Genomic DNA, 22,500 nt, shown 5'->3' with positions numbered 1-22,500 from the left:
TTGTAAGTTTCTTCCGGTTGCAAGTGCCGTGAAAGCCACCTGGCTCGCACCGTCTCTTTCTTTAGGCACAGACCAATCGCCTGGATCCAGAGCTCTTACAACGCATCCTGGGCCTGCTTCCGATTTTATCGGGCGCCTCTCACGTGCATCGCACGCGCACGGACGCACACCAGCGATAAGGGGTCTCTGAAACCATAGTCTCCCCGTCGCCTCTCTCGATCTCTCTCTCAGCCTCCTCCCATGGCGTCCTCCACACATCTTCTCCCTCCCATGGACAGGGTTTCTCCGGAACGACCGGAGAAAAAGCAGAAATTGACGAGTGAAGGATCAGACGAGGAAAATCGGAAGTCGGTGAGCGAAGGATCGGGGCAAGAAAAGACGGACTCCTCTGATTGTGGCATGGCCACGCGGTATTATTACGATAACGGTGTACGTGATCCAAATCCTTTCACCTTAATCTAATCTAATCCGACCCGATGCTTCTCCAAACCCTAACCCTAGCGTTTCCTTTATCTTATCCCGAGTATGCTTCTCCTCCATATTAATTTTACGAAGCATATGAAGATCCATCCATCCTCTCTCTTAGCCATCCTTCATCTCCTATCCGTCCTTCGCACCAAACAGAGGGCTAATGTTTCTCCTCAATACTCACGATTTCCCTTTTTTTTCTTTTCTTGTTCCCTCGTATTATTCCACAGCTCTTTGACTGTGAAGGGGAATCGGAAGAGGATTCGGATGGTGATTTAATGATGGGTGCACTTGTAGCATTTTTACGGGGCAAGTTCGACTTGGAAGGACCTGAAGCAGAATACTGGAGAGAATGTGCCGATTTCTCAGAGTTGGCACTTGAGAAGTACAATAAGGATCATGTATATTTTTCGTTTTAATTCTATCCCTTTGTTTCCTTTAATCCACTTCCCTATACATATGTGACGGAGCATCATGACCAAGCTGAAAGCTCAAAAGATGAAAGAAATTTTCTCGTTTGTCTCTAATTTCTCTTTCCATATGGAAAAAAATTCTTGTAGGGAACAAATTATGAGCTTGTGGAGGTGGTCAGGGTAAACGCGCGGGGTGTTGCTGGTGTAATATATTATATAACCTTTACAGCCAAGGATGCTGCTGCTGCTGATGGTGTTCCTAAGGTCTTTCAAGCATGTGTGAAGGACATGATACGAACTGGTGTGGAGGTCAGTCTTTGCAGGCTTAAGCCTGCAAACTACTGAATTAGAGGTGAATTTTTTAACTTTATTTCACCTTGATTTGCTTTTATTTTTTTAATGTGCATTCTATTGTAAGTTGTTCACTTTTTAAAGTCAATTAAGACTAGTTTTAAGTTCTTTCCCACCCTTTCCTGGGTGGCAAAAATGAGAAAAAGAAGGGAGAAGAAAGAATCAATGCTTAGATTTATCTATACTTCTCATGTTATGCCTAAGTAGAAAATAGCTTCAAGGATACTTTCTGTCATCCAATATTTTGAGTATATAAACAGTGATGGCTGGAGTAACTGGCCTGTTTTGGATTCTTGTATTATTTTAAGTCTACTTATGATAATGGATTGTGGTAGGGGCTTTATTAGAGATCATGAGACTTCTACATTAAATGTTACAATAGTTTTTACCAGCTCAAAAAAGGAAGGGGGGGGGGTATTCTCTTTTCTGGTAAATGGTACATTAATTAATCACTGTGTGTGCACCTTTTTTCTCCTTTTTTTTTTTTAAACCTCTGCTCCCTTCCTATGTTTACTGTGTGGGATGTAATTTCCTTGCATGGTAGGACATCTTCTAGTTGTTGTTGGAATGGTGGTAGTGTTTGATAATATGGTTGATGCATGGGACATTAGGTTTGATCAAGATAAAGTTTGCGGCTTTTAGGGTAGGCTTAACATTTTTCAAATATTAAAATCAGCGGTGCAATCATTTACCTTTAGGAATTGTAGTTTAATATTGTAATTAGTTGGATTCTGTGTTATGCCTATTTTCAAAATGAGATATGAATGGATGTAATTGTATTTTACATAACATTTATTTCTATGTTGTTTCTTCAGTGATCATTTGAGTATAGATTTTCATTGTTTATTTTTTTCTTTTGCAGTGACATATTTGATATGTGTAAAATTGCATTTTAAATGGTCTTTATGGCAGTTGATTACTTCCCTATAAATTTGTTGTGTATTCTTGTCTTTTCACTAAACGCAGTGAAATTTTTTTTTTGAGGAAAACAGTAATGATAGGGCCCTCTAGAAATGATGCTTTGGATATAAATACTCTTAAAAAGTTATCCTAATATGCAGAATTTCTGGTTGTATAAATTGAACATTTAAATGATCAAACAACCATATCTCCTTTGGCATAGCATTTTCTTTCGAAAAAATTGTTCTCATTGCATTTATGAGGGTCTTTTTGAGGGAAGCACTATCGATAAAAGACTTTGTATCTCTCTTTGTTCTTGGCTTCCCAATAGAGGTAAACTTTTAATCCATAAGGATAAAGGGAAACAACCTTTAAAGACCATGTATTAGCTCCTTAAAATTAAAAGGATCATCAAGTTTTAGTTTTGGAAAGTGATAACAGCAATAAGTGTGCAAATATGTATATGTTTGTGAGAGAGAGATTAGGGTTTGTGGCAGAGTTAGGTGTAGGTTTGTTTGCAAGTCTAGGTGCAGGGAAGTGGGTATAGTAACTTTTGGAGTAAGGAAGTACTTCGAAGGTGGGAGTAGGTTCAATATTATAGGAATTCCATTGTCAACATGCTACCCAGGTTCTTACTACTAAAGCTAAAAACATGTTCACCAAAATGTCTTGTCTTTTGATTAAATGCTGTTTTTTTTAGTCTGGATTTATAGTCTATAAAATTATAAGAGTTGCTCGTGCCATTGACTTAATCAATTATATACACCAAATGCTAAGAGTTGCGAATCCATATGAAACTTGATATTGATGGTTTAAAAATTTTCTTAGAGCAACATTTATATTCACTAGGAATTGGAAGGGATCTTTTTGTGGGTAGGGTATTTGTTTTGCTAGAATTTTGGATGAATTGTGTAGTTTTGTGAGATCACATGATTTTGTGAATTAATTTCAAACTTCTCAAGTTTCTAATGTTTAGTTAAAATTTACATGTGAGACTTAATATTAGGGATGGAAATCAGTCGAGCTGGTTCGGACAATACGCCTACCTGATCCATGGTCTGAAATTTTTTTTTGGGGCTTTGTGCTGTGCTTAAGCCCAAATTTTTTTGAAAAATTTAGGTCTGAGCCCGGCTTGAGCTTGATTGGGCCAACCTTATGCATCTTCTCCACTACAATCTTTGCCATGGATCGTTGGAAGTCTGCTCATAGGTCCTCTGACCACTTCACCATTGTGAAGATCTTCCTTAGCTTTCCCTCTGCCAGCCTGCTGTCCCACACGGCACAAGCCTCTACAACATTGATGTTGCCTACTACTGCCCCCTCCACCTCCAACGGAATTGTTCAAAAAAGTTGCAGGGGAGGAAGGTGAGGGTGGTGGTGCGGATGGAGTTGCCGTCGAACTCGAAGTGCTCTTTGGTCATGTTGGGGCACTAAGATGAGGTGGGCGTCATCATTCAATAGCTGCTTCTGGGATGTAGTGAGTCAATCGGAGTTGGCATGGGAGCCATGGTGGGGGAGGGGGTGTCAGGGATGAAGGAGATCCAGTCGATGTAGGCAAAGGGGTGGTAGGATCGAGTTGGATGGGGGGCTTGGGTAGGATCCGGGGGGATGGGGGTTGGAGGGCTATCATTGGCCATGTTTTTTGGTTTATTATTGTTAATTTTAGCAAGCTTAGGGCCCAGGTTGAGGCTAGGCCGAAGAACTATCCGAGCCCAGCTCAAAATATATATGGGTTCAAATTTGAAGCCCAAACTCGACTTTGAAAAACTTTTTGTGCCTAGCCCGTAGCCCCGTCCGATCCCACTTCCAGCCCTACTTAATATAGCATGCTGACCATGCCATGTATATTTGATTTTGAGAGAATTTGAATGGGAGTACTAAGAGGATCGAGTACTATGAAAATGCCAAGCAAGCTTAGTTCTCTCCATATATGGTTATTCTTTTCTTCTGTTACAATTTTCAAGCAGTGCTCTGTCATAATCTCTTGTGTGCACATTAATTGATTCCAAACTTGTATAAAGAGGTCTCCAGTCTGAGATTAGATATGTTGATGTATATCCCCCTTTTTCCATAATTTATTAACTTATTAGAAGTATTATAGTGCTTTGAGTTCTGTATACAAATTTGTGCTTAGTAACTATACATGCATTCGAAGATGTCTGCAGCTTTAGATTTTCAGTTTTGTGAGAGAGAGAGAGAGAGAGAGAGAGAGAGAACTATTTTGATTATATTTTTTTTTGTATTGCTTTTTCTTGAGAAAAACAAACTAGTGATTGAGGGTCACTGGCATGCTACATCTACATGTGAAATATTGTTAATTAGGTGAAAACATGTCCTGTGCTTCAGGAATAAGGACTTAGAATTTACTAATGAAAAGGCAGTGAAATACCATAACAATGAATAAAATGCTAGTTCTACCCACAACTTCAGTTTTTTTCTTTTGGGCCTGGGATTCTGCTTAAAAATTTCATAGCTATTCATCAGAAGCTTTTGTTCAGTGTAACAGATTGATAATAAGGGCCATTCTGTTTCCAAGTCATGGTAGCCCTTATCAAGTGTTTCTTAGCATTATTTCTCGACAACAACATCAACTCCACTTGACAAACTTGTTGAACACGATGTAATAAGAGAAGGATTTGACTCCAAGGGAACATATGAGGGGATTGGTACTGTATGTTTATGGGAATTTGGCATTAACACATCAAACTAAAGATCTGGTCCCTAGCATCCACCGAACTGGCTAATATTATCCTATATATGATGTCACTTGGTTTATGTTTGCTTAAGACAGCACAAAACTATTCATTTCTTTAATAGAAAAAGATAAAAATCCAGCCTGTTAGCTGGAAACTTGCTGTCATGTTATTTTTTTTTTCATTTTTGGAGAATTCTTTTTGCAGTTTAATGAGTATGGCACTCTGAAAAATAGCAATATTATTTTGCTTTTGGAAAAGCATCTGCTTCAGGCAGAACCCCACTCTTCCTTGAATCTTGGTGACTTCTATATTTATAAAACCATTAATCTATATCCAAACTAGATCTGGCAGGAAAATTCTGTTTGAATCGCCGGCATAAGAACTTTTCTTGGCAGATCCCTTTTAAGAAGTAGCCTTCCACGATGCTCCATTTCAAACATCAAACAGTAATTTAATACATGCTTTCTATATGTTTTTGTTGATGCACAGTCCTTTTTTTTTTTACTTGAGAAAGCATATCCATGCTTTGGTTTACTGATCCCGGAAAACTTATTCTTGCTTTGGGTGCATGGAGGCTTCCTTCTTCAACTTCTAGCCTCATGAGATGTGCTTCTGTATAGAAGATGATTTGTTTTGAGTTAAACCCAGATTATTTCTTAGTAATTGTATTTTTCTTTTTTTAATGGTTTACAATACTGGTTTCGGTATTTGTACCGCTACTTTGCTGCTGTAATGTTGATATAGGTTAATTCATGGTACCGATGCTCATTACATCCCCAATACTACTTGGTTTGCTATCTGATTTCTGTACCGCTACTTGTTACAGGGTGATATTGTCTAGTACGGCAAACCATGATCTTTCTACATGCTTATTTGAATTTTTGTGTAGAAAAATGACTGATATAGTGGATTGCTGTTAGGACCACTATCATGGTCAAACATGTGAAGGCACTTGTTGAATCTAAAGATCAATGTTTGTTGGGTTTGTATCAAGCATAAGGCTAATGTGGTGTTACTTCTTAACTAACCAATGTAATGGTTTTATTTATTGTGAAAAATGTGAACTTAGATTAGGTGAAAAGGCCTTGAAGTTTAATGGTTCTACAATACCTTCTATGACAATGTCAGTGGTAAAATACCTTTGCTTGTCTGTAGATGTCCTACTACAATGGTCAATTCTTAAAGTTAAAATGTTGGAATAGATTGTTATGCTATAACCACTAATCTTTTTTTTTTTGTTATTGTAAGGGAGGCGAGAAGTCAATGGATATATAAGCACTATTGCTACCTCAATTTGTCACATTAATTGATGAACAATATAACTGTTTTCTGTCACTTATATTTTAGGCTTCTCCTTTAGCTCTACATTATTTTTATGTTTATCTGATGCAGATCGTTCCTTATATTTTGATCATGATATAATATTAATCTTTGCAACCTTGGGTTCTTGGACCATTGTGACAAGCATGATGATAATGCCAGAAACAAATGAAATAATTCTTGGCTCTTTTTTTTTGTAACATGACGATTTGATTTACCTTTAATTTACCTAATGATCTTGGATCAAAGTTGGACATCTCTTCTTTCTGATGAACAAGCCTAATTATTCCTTTCAAGATTGGTTTTAGTCCTACAAGCTAAAACTTATGTTCTAGTTTGTAATTCCTTTTAAAATTTTTCAAATTCTAAAATCAGTGGTGCAGTCATTTACCTTTTGGAATTGTAGTTAAATATGGTCATTAGTTGGATTCTATGTTATGCCTCTTTTCAAAATGAGATATGGATGGATGTAATTGTATTTTAGATGACATTTATTTCTGTGTTGTTTCTTTAGTGATCATTTAAGTCTATATTTTCATTGTTTTTATTTCATTTGCACTCACATGTTTGATTTGTGTAACATTGGATTTTAAATGGTCTTTATGGCAGTTGATTAATTACCGATAAATTTGTTGTGTATTCTTGTCTTGTTACTAAATGCAGCAAAATTTTTGAGGAAAAAAATAATGATAGGGCCCTCTAGAAATGATGCTTTGGATATAAATACTCTCGAAAAATTATCTGAATATGCAGAATTTCTGGTTGTATAAATTGAATCTGAACATTTCAACGATCAAACAACCATATCTCTTTTTGCATTACATTTTCTTTCAAAAAAATTGTCCTCATTGCATTTACGAGGGTCTCTTTGGTGGAAGCACTACCTGATAAAAGACTTTCTCTCTCTTTGTTCTCGGCTTCCCAATAGGGCTAAACTTTTAATCCACAAGGATAAAGGAAAACAACCTTTAAAGACCATGTATTAGCTCCTTAAAATTAAAAGGATCATCAAGTTTTAGTTTTGGAAAGTGATAATAGCAATAAGTATGCAAATATGAGGGTTTGTGTCGGGCTTAAGCAAAAAATTCAGGCCCGAGCCCAGGCTGAGACCGATTGGGCCAACCTCGTACATCTTCTCCAACACCATCTTTGCCATCGACCGCTGGAAGTCTGCCCATAGGTCCTCCGACTACTTCACCACTGCGAAGCTCCTGCACCTTCCCTCCACCACCCCATTGCCATAATGGCACTAGCTTCCACAGCATCATCACTGCCTGCTGCCACCCCCTCTGGTGGAATTGTTCGAAGAGGCTATCGGGGAGGAAGGTGAGGAGGGAGTACTTGGCGGTGTAGAGCGAGTTGGCGCTGAACTCAAAGTGCTTGTTGGTCATGGCGGGGTCATTGATGAAGACGAGATGGGCGCCATCGTCCGAGAGCTCCTTCTAGGATGCAGTGAGGCGATCGAAGTTGGTGCGGAAGCCATTGCGGGGGACGGGGGTGTCTGGGATGAAGGAGATCCGGTTGATGCGGGTGAAGGGGTGGCAGGATCGAGTCAAATTGGGGGCTCGGGTAGGAGGGGGTGGGGTGGAGGGCTGTCATTGGCCATGTTTTTTGGTTTATTGCTGTTAATTATAGCGGGCTTAATTCGGGCCTAGGCTTGGGCCTGGTCGAAGAACTACCCGAGCCCGGCCTAAAATATATATGGGTTCAAATTTGAAGTCCAAACCTGACATGAAACTTCTTGGGCCAAGCTTGTAGCCTGGCCCATAGTTGGTCCAATGGGCCTTGGGTCAGCCCAAGCACACTTCCAACCCTACTTAATCATGCTGACCATGCCACGTATATCTGATTTTGAGAGAACTTGAATGGGAGTACTAAGAGGATCGAGTACCGTGAAAATGCCAAGCAAGCTTAGTTCCCTCCATATATTGTTATTCTTTTTTGCTGTTACAATTTTCATGCGGTACTCTGTCATAATCTCTTTAATTGTGTGCACATTTATTGATTCCAAACTTGTATGAAGAGGTCTCCAATCTGAGATTAGATATGTTGATGTATATCCCTCTTTTTCCATAATTTATTAACTTATTAGAAGTATTATATGTTGGGTTTCGGTGACGCAGCGGAATATAGATTTCAAAATTTTTTAACATGCATACAATAATGAAAACAAGGTTTAACATTTAAACACAACCATCGAAACTTAAAAACCTTAGGAACCCCTTGACGATTACAATCAAATCACAAAAACATGCAAATAAGAAGACCAGAAGTCTTATACCACCATGAAGACCACGAACTGGTGATTTTGAGATCTCCACGAGATTCCAAAGTAGAAGCCCTCCAATGGTGATCCACACAGGATTGATCAGGGTCTTTCCCAACTCGTCATGGTGCTGCAGCTTTCTTCCTAAGTGCGCTGCCGATGGTCCTTCGCAAGAACTTGATATACCATAAATTGTATGCCTTCATGATCTCCACTAGGATCACTTTAGGAATCTTTTTCCAAAGTATCTCACCATACTCTAATCAGATTTTATATTCAACATATGAACAATCTGATTTTAGGACAAGTATCTCATTTTTTTTTTCTCTCTTCCTTTCTATTTTTCTCTCTTTTTTTTCTTGTTTTTTCCCCATAATTTTTCCATTATTTCCTCTCATTTCCACGCCCATCCTTGGCTAAAAATGGCACGTTGACAGGTGGTAGAGTCCCCTTTAAATAGGAAACATGGGGCGACTCCATGGGACGCCAACTCTTGGCGTCCCTTAATTATTACATGCCTTAATAAATTTTCAATGTGGAATATAATGGGTTGGCGTGGATTCTAAAGAGGTTTACCAGTAGAAGGACTCTTCCTCTGTCTAAGAAAAATTAATTTACAATCAAATTGTGCATGCGAAAGGAATCAACGTGAGATATGAAGAGTCCATGCCAATAAGGACTCTTCCATAAACTCAACGTAGACATTAAAGGAAAATCAATCTAATTGGCGTTCAAACTCCTTGTAAGAAAAGGACTCTTCTCTTTTGCGCCCATAATTCTAAGTGTCATCTGATGACACGAAGAATTAAAACGCATGGAGAATTAAGAAAGGAATTTAAGAGTCCACGTTGAAATGGAGGAGTCCATTTCAACGCCATAAATGGCTCCTCCATTTCAACGCCATAAATGGGGCGTCCCTTCTTATTTTTGACGTGGAGTTCCTTCCAAGAGAAGGACTCCCTCTCCTCTTCCACGTCCCACATCCTAAGGCGCTATCTGATGGCGCACAAAAATAAGGGACGTGTGGAAGATGTAATAATTTTAAGAGGAGTAAGAAAGGACTCTCCTTCTTAAATACAAAAATAAATGTGACGCCACTTAATAATATGCGTGTGGTTTGACACGGAGGAGGTTGATTTCATGTGGAACTCTTCCACAAAATCAAATAAAACCAACTAATAAATTAATTGGTTCAAACTCAATCACATTAGGTCAAGGCAACAAGACTAGGTTAGCACAAACACCTTTGCACTGAACCCAACTGGGAATTTAGGTTAATTCATGTGCTAGCAATTTAATTAACCCATTGAATTTACAATAAATTCAAATTAATTGGATCAAGATCAAATTTCTATTGTATGTAATTTATTGGATTTCAAATCTAACCAGCAGTGAATCCAAACTCTCGACGAAACTCTAATCCGATTGGATTAGGTCAGCTCAAGAGTCTCAATTAATTAGGATTCTTCTTAATTGATTTTAGAATTAAATTCTTTTAATTCTGGGGAGTCTACAAGTCAAGATTGACGTCTAGTAATGTATCATGACTATCTGGAAGATTTGAAATTTGGTGAAAATACCAAAATTATCCTTCCATGATGAGTTACCATGCAATTCAATCCTTCGATCACACAACATCCCGGAAAGGCTATGGGTTTGGAAATATGTCAAACCCAAATACCTAACCATATGTATCTCGATCAGATGATGATGACTCGGTTGATGAACTAGTAAAAATTATTTCTTCTGTTCATCCCTGCTCTGGCCAGAGACTTTCAGAGTCACCATCCTATGAGATCATATAGGATGTTCTCTCCTCTTACAAGGAGTGATCGATTCTTTGTTGACCACTCACAACCTCCATGCACACTTTGCCATACTCAAAATATCCCATACACACTCAAAGTGGTGTGCTAGTGAATAAACCAAAATAAGGGTCCATGCACACAAGGTATCATGGTGATCTCAGGTCAAAGGATCACATGTACCACTCCCATTGAAGAATCATCTGTCGACATGCTGTAAGGCTCCATCAGATATTCTTCTGTGGGTCTGTTCAGTGAACTTATTCTTTAATGAGCACCTACATTCTTGTATTAGTGTCATCACACAAGTGGTTGTGAGATCAACCATCCTCTCTATCGAGCATACATAGGATGTACCAGTCTTACCGGAGTTATCGATCCCCGACTCGATCCAACGACTGCGAATATTTTAGATTGGAACTATCAAGATTTTAGATCTCACTGGCATGATCTCATCATAGTCCTAAAATCATTGTCCTAATCTATGGGGTTTATCATAATCATATAAAAATGATGTAGCAAATGATAAAACATAATACCTCATATAAATAAAATAACTAATGTCATGCAAATGAGCAGGAAGATAATAATGAAATGTCCCATCAAATCTCCATGCGATTAGCTTGTAGGGCATTATTCTTTCATTATAGTGCTTCGAGTTCCATATATAAATTTGTGCTTAGTAACTATACAGCATTCGAAGATGTCTGCAGCTTTAGATTTTCAGCTTTTTGTGTGTGTGTGAGAGAGAGAGAGAGAGGTATTTTTTTTATAGTTTTTTGTATTGCTCTTTCCTGAGAAAAATGCTCTTTCCTGAGAAAAAGAAACTGCTGTTTGAGGGTCACTGGCATGCTACATCTATCTGTCAAATATTGTTAATTAGGTGAAAACGCGTCCTCCTCAGGATTAAGCACTTCGAATTTACTAATGAAAAGGCAGTGAAATAGCATAACAATGAATAAAATGCTAGTTCTACCCACAACTTCAGTTTTCTTTTGGCTTAGGAATTCTATTTAAAAATTACATCTCTATTCATCAGAAGCTTCTGTTCAGTGTGACAGATTGATAATAAAGGCCATTCTGTTTCCATCTCATGGTAGCCGTTATTAAGTGTTTGTTAGCATTATTCCTCAACAACATCAACTCCACTTAACAAACTTGTTCAACACGATCTAATAAGAGAAGGATTCAACTCCAAGGGAACATACGAGGGGATTGGTACTGTATGTTTATGGGAATTCGGCATTTACACATCAAAGTAAAGATCTGGTCCGTTGTATCCACCGAACTGGCTAATATTATCCCATATATGATATCACTTGGTTTATGCTTTCTTAAGACAGCATTAAACTATGTATTTCTTTCATAGAAATAGATAAAAATCCAGCTTGTTGACTAGAAACTTGCTTTTATATTATTTTTTTTTCGAAGTAATTTCTTTTGCAGTTTAATGAGTATGACACTGAAAAATAGCAATATTATTTTTCTTTTGGAAAAGCACATGCTTCAAGCAGAACCGCATTCTCCCTTGAATCTTGATGATTTCTATATTTATGAAACCATTAATCTATATCTGGACCAGGCCTGGTAGGAAAATTCTGTTTGAATTGCCGGCATAAGAACTTCTTGTGGCAGATCTCTTTTTAAGAAGTAGACTTCTGTGGTGCTCCATTTCAAATATTCAAAGTTTTGTAATGCATGCTTTCTATACGTTTTTGTTGATGTACAGTTTTTTTTTACTTAAGAAAGAATATCCATACTTCGGTTTTCTAGCCTCATGAGATGTGCTCCTATATGGAAGATGATTTGTTTGAGCTAAACCTGGATTGTTTCTTGGTAATTGTATTTTTCTTAGTGGTTTACCATACCGGTTTCAGTATTTGTACTACTGCTTTGCTGCTATAGTGTTGATATAGGTTAATTCATGGTACCAATGCTCATTACATCCCCATTACTGCTAGGTTTGCTATCTGATTTCTGCAGTATAGAGCTGCTTGTCACTGGGTGATATTGTCTAGTACGGTGAACCATGGTCTTTTTACCTGCATATTTGAATATTTGTGTAGAAAAATGATTTATATGTTGGGTTGCTGTTAGGACCACTAACATGGTCGGACATGTGAAGGCACTGGTTGAATCTAAAGACCAATATTTGTTGGCTTTATGTCAAGCATAAGGATAATGTGGTATTACTTCTTAACCTGTGATGGTTTTGTTTATGGTGAAAGATGTGAACTTAGACTAGGTGAAAAGGCCTTGAAGTATAATGGATTCTACAATACCTTCTATAACAATGTCAGTGGTAAAATACCTTCGCCTGTCGGTGGATGCCCTACAACAATGGTCAATTCTTAAAGTTAAAATGTTGGAATAGATTGTTATGCCATAACCACTGATCTTTTTCTTTTTTGTGATCGTAAGGGAGGCAAGAAGTCACCAGATATATAACCACTATTCACTACCTCAATTAGGCACATTAATTGATGAACAATGTAATTGTTTTCTGTCACTTGTATTTTAGGTTTCTCCTTTGGCCTTGCATTAGTTTTATGTTTATCAGATGTAGATCGTTCCTTATATTTTGATCATGATATGTTAATCTTTGCAAACTTTGGTTCTTGAACCATTGTTACAAGCATGTTGATAATGCTAGAAACAAATGAAATTATTCGTCTCTTTTTTTGTAACATGACAATTTGATTTACCTTTAACTTACCTAATGATTTTGGATCAAAGTTGGACATCTTTTCTTTTTGATGAATGAGTCTAATTATTACTTCTCTCTCTCTCTCTCTAATTATTATTAATTTGGCTCCATATGGGGCAAATTTGTGTAAGGTCGACTGGATTCAGGCTCTGATCTAGTTAGATCAAAACTGAACAATAGCGGTCATAAGTCAATGATCCAAGTCATTGGATGTGATTTACTATCTCAAAACTGCTTGCATGCAAAAAATTATATGATTTAAAAATTCCTAGTCTATGCATCAAGCTATCAAAAAATATATTTAATGTAATTTTATTTAAGACTGTTCAATTTTTGACTACTTGATGCATAGATTAAGGGTTTTCAAATTATATGATTTTTTATGTACAAATAATTTTGAGGTAATAGATCACATTCAACGACTTGAATTATTGACGTAGGATCTCTATTATAGAGTTTTGATCAGATTGGATTTAAGTTCAGATTTGATCGATGTGATTTTAGTCTGGCTTTTATATATATATATATATATATATATATATATATATATATGCGCATGTGTGAGAGAGAGAGAGAGAGAGAGCCTATATTAGTATCTTTAGTTGAGCTCAGTTGAGTGAAGGATGACTACAACATATATCAGTATTCTTTTTGTACAATCTGAGTTGCAATTTATTTTAGCTATTTTTCTCTCGATTTCATTCTTGTGGCTGTCAACATTTTTCTCACTCGTGTTCCTCATTTTTGATGTACGTATAGCCATAAAGCTTGTAAGTTGTTCTTTTTTATTTTTATTCCCACCAGCAAAATGCGGTGTTTACAGGATATATAACTTTTGCTATTGGTCACTTCAAACGGTCTGTTACTAAGCTTTTAAATTTGAATGTACTTTGCACATTAACAACCACCTGATGTGCTCTTAATTCTGTGAATGCAGTTGCTTTAGGAGCATATTTCTTTGCTCTTATTATTTTCTTCATAATTCGTTTTAACTTGCAGGGTATACGGAAACCATTAGCGGATTCATATTTTGTGAATGCAATTGCCTCCTGCTGGAAGCGTGACGTCTGGGGGTCTTTTGTCGCATCTTTTCAATATATGTTATACTCAACTCTATCCTTCGGAATGAATCCTCGAGTTTGGTTTCTGATTCGGTGGAACTTTTAATCGCAAGTGTATATATTGCTTTCTAAGCTGAACTGGCATGCCAGCAATACGAGCTAATTGATTGTCTGAGACGAGAAACATGACCTTAAAGGTTGAAGGTTGATGTAGTTTGGATATATATGTATATATATATATTTTTCCCTGTTGAATGTGTATAGATGTAAGTTTGGATGGCCATGAAAGGAGTTTGATATTGACTAGTGGGGCCTTTTTACATGAAGGGTTTTTTATGCACAAGTAGTTTGTTATTAAAATAACTATTAAAACTAAGATTTTTTTTTTTTTTTTGTTTTAACATGAAGGTTTGATCGATGATGATGTATAAATTTATTATTTATTTGATTAAATTCATGAGCTATCTATCATTCTTTTTGTACTCGTTTGACCGGTTATTCTTTACCAATATGAACAACTAGTTACTAGTTTTTGTGAAAAGGCTAATTACTTTGTTAGTTTCCCTCTCTGCTTTGCAACCAGTCATATAATAGTTCATGCACTCTGGGGTGGAGCCAATGGAGCGGCATTATCTTCTGTGTGTAATAGTTAACTCAATGGGTGGTCATGTGTGATGCTTGCTAAGAAAGTTGCACATGCTATATGTATTTGAAAAGCATGAATGGCGTAAAAATGTCTGACAAGTCGTGAAACTCAGAAACTTGGGCATGAAAGCCTTGGAAAGATGATTTCACCTTCATGTGATCGGGGGCGCAATTTGGGTTGGGCAATTCCAACCCACCTACCCCACATGCTCATGAGATGGGGATTGTTAGATTTACAAATTTAAGTTTTGGTTGGCCTCAACATGGTCTCAGCCTAGCCGTTGTTTGGGTTTTATTAGAGTTGCATGGTGTTCGAGAGGGTTGGTTCGGATTCATAAAATCCTGGTCTTAGACAAGTTTTTTTGATTGGTTTATGTTTAGAAAATTGATAAATTAGATCAGATTTAGGTTTGCTTTCAATCCAAACTACCTGTTCGAGTCACAGGCCCGAATAACCCTTCCTATGATGATAAAATTTGTGTCCCATAGCTACCATCCTATTTCATAGTCCTTATGAGAGAAGACTGACTGAATAGGTGTACATTTAACAGCCTCAAAGTTTAGGAGTGTACGTTAAGCTCCAAGACTTTTTTATTAATTTAAAAATAAAAACTAAATAAACACATGTTATTTTTTGCCTAATGAGAATGACAGTTAGAAAAGTAAACAAACCGCTCCCATATGTTTTGTTAATAATTATGTTAAAGGATGTGAACAACCAAATGTCATCTCATGGGCGTCAGCTTAAAAAGATTAAAAAAAAAAAATGGAAACTAGGACCTTGAACTCCTTTGATATTAATTAAGAACTCATTATTTTCTAGGACTACAGGAGTAATATAAAAACATCTCACTGCAAAAAGGCTCCTTATTCACCTTCATAAATATATAATGTATATCCATATTACACATGCACGCAATTTCTGATTTAAATAACTTGTTGTGTCACCACTGTTTTGCACCTCCTTCACTCGAGTGCAAGATAGTGTGGTTGGATCTTTCGTACCCATCTACCGTTGGATGACCCACTGCATAGATCTCAAAGTGATCGTTGAATGATCTAATGGTAGTTGGGCAGGAAATAAGTTCTATCCTACTTTGCAAATCCTCGATACTTGAGGTAAATATTTCTCTTGTTCAGGGAAGTTAATTGTCACTTCGAGTCTATTGCTTAAGAAACTATGTGAGAAGTTTTTTTTTACCCTCGCAGGTAGGGGTGGAATTGGGCCAGGGAATATATAAAAATTTTGGCCCAAACCAACTTGAGCCCGACCAGAAGATCTTTGGGCCAGCCCAAGCATTGTTCAGCCCAAGTCCATGCCCACCCATTCCTTTCCCTCCACTTCGTTCTCCGCTGCCACGGTCGTGATCGCCTTCAAAACCCTCTCCGGCACCTTTTTCTCTGTCAACTCCTCCGCCCCCTTCTAGTCTACGATGGCCCCGCCATCGTCGTCGTCCGATCACAGGCTCCTGTCGATGCTCGATCATAGGCTGTCATCTTTTGAAGCTCTGGATCCTTCTCCGTCATCCCTCTCCAACTCTCGATGGCGGTGCACTCGATGGGGGGGGGTTTCATCCTCTCTGGGCCGATCGAGCGGTGGGTGCTCTCGAGCCCACTCGATGCCTTGTTTTTCTCCGGCCACTCGTGAAGAAGAAGAATCAAGTATCTCAAGGAGGCTCTGGAGGCCATCCCTCTTCTGACGAAGCCTCTCGGAGAAAAATTGTCGCCCTGGGTGCTCTTCTTCGATCCGTTGTACCTTTTTCGACCCACCTCTAGAGCTTCACTATCGACGAAGCAAGCCCAACAATGTACCGCATCCGAAGGAAATGAAGAATGACGGAGTAGAAGAATACAATCAGGCTGTAGTTGGGTTCGGGCTCAGGTTGGGCCAATGATAAGCCCGAGTCCGGCCTGAAAATGAAATGGACTATATTTCTGAGCCCAAACTTGATCCGATTTTGTTTAGGCCTAGCTTGAAGCCCGACCTGCAGGCGGGTCAGCTCAAAGCCCATCGGGCCAGCCCAAGTCCATTTTCAGTCTTACTCATAGGATACTAGAAGAGTTTAACATAATTGGCCTATTATTTTCATTCTTTGCTGGTGGCAGACATCCTAGCCACCATGTAAGATATTTTGTGATTTGACCATGGAATGCCTGTATTGGATGTCGAGGAGACTGTCATACGCGCATTTTCATTGTAGAGAAATTTTTTGTGTATCATATTTGATGTAGAAAAAATATATCATCCTATTTCATTAGGCCACGTAGCTGTCGCTTTTTGATGCGTATTTAATGCTTGTAGTTTTGCTTTTTTGTTTGAAATTTTGAATAACGAAGATATCTCTTCTCTTCTGAAAAAATTATTTTCTATGACCATATTATGACATTCTGCGATCAAATTATGACTTCCTGCATAGGATGTCATAATTTTTCTTCCAAAAATCATAAAGAGAGAAGGATATTTTCATCATTTTAAAATTTATAAAATATATAAATTTTTAAATGATAAAAATATCCCTTCCTTTCTTATGATATCATAACTTTCTGTGCAGGATGTCATAATATGGCCACAAAATATTATAATTTTTTCAAAAAAAGAGGGATATTTTCGTCATGCAAAATTTTAAACGAAAAAGAAGAATTGCAGGTATTAAATACACATTGGAAGCGGTGGCTATATGGTCCAATCAGATGGAGCGGTATATTTTTTCTACATCAGGTGCGGTGTACAAAGAATTTCTCTTTCTCTTTCATTATATAAAAGATATGGGCCATGAGGGTAATGCGAGCATATTTTGGATTCTGATTCATATACTATTTGCCTTTGGTGCATTGGCTTAGATATCTATCAAATTTTTTAATATTACTTTTTAATATTATATTTTATAATAATATATTATACTAAAATATCAAGTTATTATTGCTCGATTATAGCAATGTATTATATTATATATAAAATAATATTATAAATTATTATTATTATTATATTATATTATTATATTAGTATTATAGGATTAGGAGTATGCTAGGAATGAAATATAAAGATTATTCTCTCAGCTGATGGAAAAATAACTTGTCTATCTCTTAAGTAGATAAGATTTTTTTTTTATTTCATAGATAAATATTATTTATAAAAAAATCATTCATCCATTTGGAGAAGCACGGGAAGATGGATAATTGTTGATTTTTTTTTTTTTGATTTTTTGGTAAGAAGTTGTTGAAAAAGTTGACCATTTTTTTTTTCTCCGGGATGCTCTCTCCGTGGATTAGCGCCTGTATTCGTTGGATTTTTTTTTGACCCCATACCGCATCCTCCTGAATACCCCCACTCCCCAGCACATTTGCCTCCCGACTGGCCTCAAACACCACCTTGGCCTGTTTGAGTTCTTTTGAGGATGAAAGCACTCGAGCCCCCTTCCCGTGAGGATCCCTCATGGTTGGATTGCCCCAACTTCTACCACGACCTCGAGGACATTCTCTTCAAAGAGGTGGGGAAGAGGAAGGGGCTTGTGATGTGGTTGATCCACCGCCCGATGAACATCTTTGGCTTCTCCCCATCCAGCCTCATGAATTTGGTGGGGACGCTGTGTGTCTATGTTGCCATTTGTTGGCGAGAGGTGTCTGGGGAATGCGGTGGATTACGAGGGGTTCAGCTTCATTGCTGGCGAGAGGTGTCTCGGTCCCAACTTCATTGCCAAGCACCAGATTTGGGCGAAGGTTGATCCGCATGCCAAAATGGAGGACTTCAATTATAGCAACAGAGATGTGTTGAATTGGAAGAATTTGTTGCCATCGTTGGCGAAGGCGTTTGGAGTGGAGTGAGTCGGATACTGGGGGAAGGAGGCTCAATTCAAGTTGGCGGATGTGATGAAAGGGAAAGAAGCACTGGGGGAAGACATGATGGCAGAGGACATGCTCATGCTAATGAAGTTGGAGGATGTTGGGAGCTGGTGGTTTGTCAATGTTGTGTTCGGTGTAGAGGACCACCTAGATAGCATGAACAACAAAAAAGAGCATGGATTTTTAGGACTCTAAAACGCCGTATCTTCTTTCTATTTTTGGATTAAATGAGACTCAAGCTTGCAAGATTGTTCCTTAATATTGCTTTGGTTACACCTTTTGTCCTCTTTAATAGAGCTATCTATGAATTCCCCTTGCTTCATTTGCCTTTACTTCAGAGGCATGGATGGTTTGGTTGTATGAATCGTGTGGTTGTGAAAATGAAAGAATACGGATAGAAAGCTCTTCTTGGTTGTGTTATTGGTGTCATAGCTGGTGAATCTTCCTGTTTGATTCGTTTATTTTTCAAAAGGGACATAGTTGATGGGTTTTGAAGTCTGTGATATAAGTTGATGAGTGGTGATATAAATAATAATAATAATAAAATTTATAGTTGTCTTGTTCAAACTCAATTGCAAGGCATGCGTGGTGTCACTTCTATTTCATGTTGAGGGTTGGACGTTTGCGTTGGTGGGCTATGTATAAAATATTTTGATGTCAAGAAGTACTAAAAGAAGGGCCACAAGGCACTAGCTACGATTATGCATAAAATTTGGATCCCGAAGCTTTACAGATACTTGTTATGAAAATTTTTAGATTGCACATAATATGTAGTATGAGAGAAAAACACTTGCGAAATTATGAAAAATTAGAATTTTTGAGACTGTGGGATTAATGCTCATTTACTGTTAGAAGTACTAAAATAAAAATAGACTTAGGCAATGGATAAAAGGCACTACTTGAAGGCCCAAAAGCATTGTTCAAGGATTTTGACAGTAATTTTCTAGCCACTGTCTATGAGATCATTGCCTAAACTCAAAAGCAATGATTTCTCAAATTTAAGATGTAGTCTAAATTAGGATTTTTTAACAAAATAATGTTAATTTTAAAATATTTTACTAAAATAATGCTGTTTCCAAACTATTTATGAGAGTACTGTCCCAAACAAAATCGTCCCATCATAGAGTGACTGTCTGTGCTGACTCAGTACATCCAATGCCAGGTTGAGCAGATGTATGGACAAAAAAATTATCTTATGTTAGGACGACTATATAGATCGTCCTATTATAAAGTGACTCTATAAGTTATTTTACTGTAGGGCAACTATATGAGTCATCCTACCATAAGATAATTTCATTAAAGTCAAAAATACTTCAAAATCTGAGACCTCCCTTCCACTCGAGACCTCGCTCCGTCTCCCTTTTCCTCTCATGCACAGTCGCCCTACCATAGGGCGATTTCCTCAAAGCCCAAACCCACCTTAAAGCCTGAGACCTCTCTCCCTCTTCCTCTCTCTCTCCCTCTCATGCACCCATCTCCCTCTCCCTCTCCCTCTCCCTCTCTGTCTCGTGCACCCCTCTCCCTCTCCCTCTCCCTCTCCCTCTTGTGCATCCCTCATGGGCGACCGGCTTTCCCTCTTTCTCTCCTTCTCTCCCTGTCCCTTTCCCTCTCGTGCATGAAGCCAAGCAGGTCGGCTTTCCTTCTCTCTCTAGTGCGTGCAAATGAGCAACAACTTTCCTTCTCTGTCTCTCTCTCCCCCTCTCCCTCTCGCATGTGTAGGCAGCCTCTCCCTCTCTCTCTCTCCCTCTCCCTCTCATGCTTGCGGGGAATCGGCTCTCTATCTTCGATCATCTACAGTAGAGTTTTAGGAGGTAAGGTATTTATTTTTTTTTTTTTGCTTGTTATTTTTGTTATTTATTCTTTTTGTGGTAGATATATGGGGAAAGAGAGCACCTGAGGGAGATTGGAAGGGTTTATTAGGTTTCGTTTGGTGTGGTTCCTTGAGATTTTAAGAGCTTAATCTCAGGACTTGTTCTATAGTTTTTGGGTTGGATCCATGGTCAGCATTTCAATATTGGGACTTTCCCTATAGTAAGATGGGTTGGATTCCTTCATTACCGAAGATCTATTTGTCAAACTTAGGGACTCAAGTTTGAAATGTATCTTCCATGCATTTCAGACTTAGGGATTCATTTTAAAAAATGTGCCTTACAATTTGTATATTTATGCAATTAGTTCTCATAATAATTTTTAAAAAATAGATCCAAAACTTATCACTGTTATCTTTTATTTGGATAGAAAGATCAATCGTGATGCTAACATTGTATATTATGATGGTGGAAGGACTCGAATGGCCATGGTAAACCATAACGTAATATATCAAGAACTTGTGCGGGTCTGCTATGCTGTCACTAGATGAAATTCCAATCAATATATAGTTTTTCTAATATATAAATTTTTAATTTATACGGCTGGACAGTATTTGGTTGTACATATTAAAGATGATCAGACAATGTATACCATCTTGGGCATCTCATCACAAGGGATGTTTATAGTAGTTGAAATTTTTATCAAGTTGGCAGTAATAAGAGTTTCGGATGGTGGTGAACGGCATATAAGTGTATCTCAGTTTGTATCTACTCCACTTACACAGTTAGGCATGGGGAGATCTCTACTTGATGCATCTCCAATGATCGATAAAATTGGGTATGAGTATGGAGGCACCCTTGTATGTATGGTTGATAGACTAGCTGTATCCATAACTGATAGTCATCAGTACATGGTAGGGGAAGAGTGTGTATTAACAATGGAGTAATGCTGCATTTGATGATGCGGGGGCCGGTTCTAGTTATGTGACAGCTACCATGGAGCATGTGGAGCATGAAGCTAATGATCTTGTATCACTTAATTAACCACATGCATGCCATGCCTAGATTGGAGGATTGGAAACCACAGTAGTCGATACAATTTTATTCGAAAATGAAGCCGCTGTTAATGATGATTCTAATCTTACTGATAATGAAGATGAGGATGATGATGCAGAATTGGATGGTAGTGATAGTGGAGAGTCCAGTATAGAAGAGGATGTCCCACCACACGAGATGCCTCTTGTTTCTAAATTTAGACAAGTTGATGCATCCGATGATAATGAGACTGCATCCTATGGAGTATTGCCAGAATATCTATTTTTTGATAAAAATAAAGAGTTAAGAAAGAGAATGATATTAAGATTGAAAGAACAAGTCTAACGCACCATGAAACAGTATGCCATTCGCACCCATCGTCCTTTCAAAGTCATCAAGTCGGATAGATTTAAATGGAGCATTGTGTGTAAACAGTCTGATACTTATAGTTGACATCTCCATGCATTCCTTCGGATCAAGATGCAGTGATGGAAGATTACAGTATATAAAAGGTCACTCACATGCTTGAATATAGATGTGATGCGAGATCATCCACAGCTTGATGTATGCATGATTGTCGATATCATTAGAGAATCAATTAGAGCAGAGAATCCATATCCATATCAGTCTGTCAGGCTTATGTATGTGATACATGATAGTGCGAGGTATCTTACAAAAAGATGTGGATAGCTAAATAACTTATTATAGATGAGTTATTTGGATATTGAACGGAGTCTTATAACACATTGGATCCTAGACTAGCTGTAGTTTGTCATGCCAATGAGGAGACTGTGGTAGATTTTACAAAAATTTCTACAATAGAGACAAACATAGAGGTGTTCCATTGAGTTTTTTAGGCATTTGGTCTATGCATTCAGGGCTTTCAATTCTGTAGCCCATTGATTAGTATCAACGCAACGCATCTATACGACCGATGTAAAGGTACTCTCATGATAGTTGTGAGAAAAGATGGAAATAGAAGTTTCTATCCTCTAGCATTTGTCATTTATGAAGATGAGGTCGTAGTAGTTGATCATGATTTTTATGATATTTGCACCATTATATGGCACGTGACTGTATGGAGATTGACATAATTTCAGACCGACATAAAAGAATATTAGCTACTGTTTCAGATGAATCTGTTGGATGGACAGCACCATATGGATATCACAAATTATATCTTAG

General features: G+C 37.8%; 1 protein-coding gene and 1 pseudogene across 1 annotated transcript; both read left to right on the top strand.

Annotated features, from left to right (window-relative positions):
• Nucleotides 1–122: 122 nt before the first annotated feature.
• On the top strand, nucleotides 123–14,248 carry LOC105044493 (uncharacterized). Its single transcript, XM_073247948.1, has 4 exons — nucleotides 123–429; nucleotides 699–869; nucleotides 1,029–1,233; nucleotides 13,926–14,248. The coding sequence occupies exons 1-3, from the start codon at nucleotides 241–243 to the stop codon at nucleotides 1,224–1,226; spliced, it is 558 nt and encodes a 185-aa protein (XP_073104049.1). The 5' UTR covers nucleotides 123–240; the 3' UTR covers nucleotides 1,227–1,233; nucleotides 13,926–14,248.
• Nucleotides 7,564–18,731, top strand: LOC140853149 ((S)-8-oxocitronellyl enol synthase ISY1-like; annotated as a pseudogene).
• Nucleotides 18,732–22,500: the final 3,769 nt, after the last annotated feature.

Source organism: Elaeis guineensis, chromosome 13, assembly GCF_000442705.2.
Source record: "Elaeis guineensis isolate ETL-2024a chromosome 13, EG11, whole genome shotgun sequence".
Classification (NCBI taxonomy): Eukaryota; Viridiplantae; Streptophyta; class Magnoliopsida; order Arecales; family Arecaceae; genus Elaeis; species Elaeis guineensis.
The sequence above is the reverse complement of the archived record's forward strand: the minus strand, read 5'-3'. Positions and strand labels throughout refer to the sequence as shown.

Bases quoted from the DNA above. Each gene is read 5' to 3' on its own strand.
- LOC105044493 (XM_073247948.1), top strand. From the start codon at position 241: ATGGCGTCCTCCACACATCTTCTCCCTCCCATGGACAGGGTTTCTCCG. The intron at 430-698 runs GTACGTGATCCA...ATTATTCCACAG, and splicing joins GGTATTATTACGATAACGGT to CTCTTTGACTGTGAAGGGGA. The intron at 870-1,028 runs GTATATTTTTCG...AAATTCTTGTAG, and splicing joins AGAAGTACAATAAGGATCAT to GGAACAAATTATGAGCTTGT.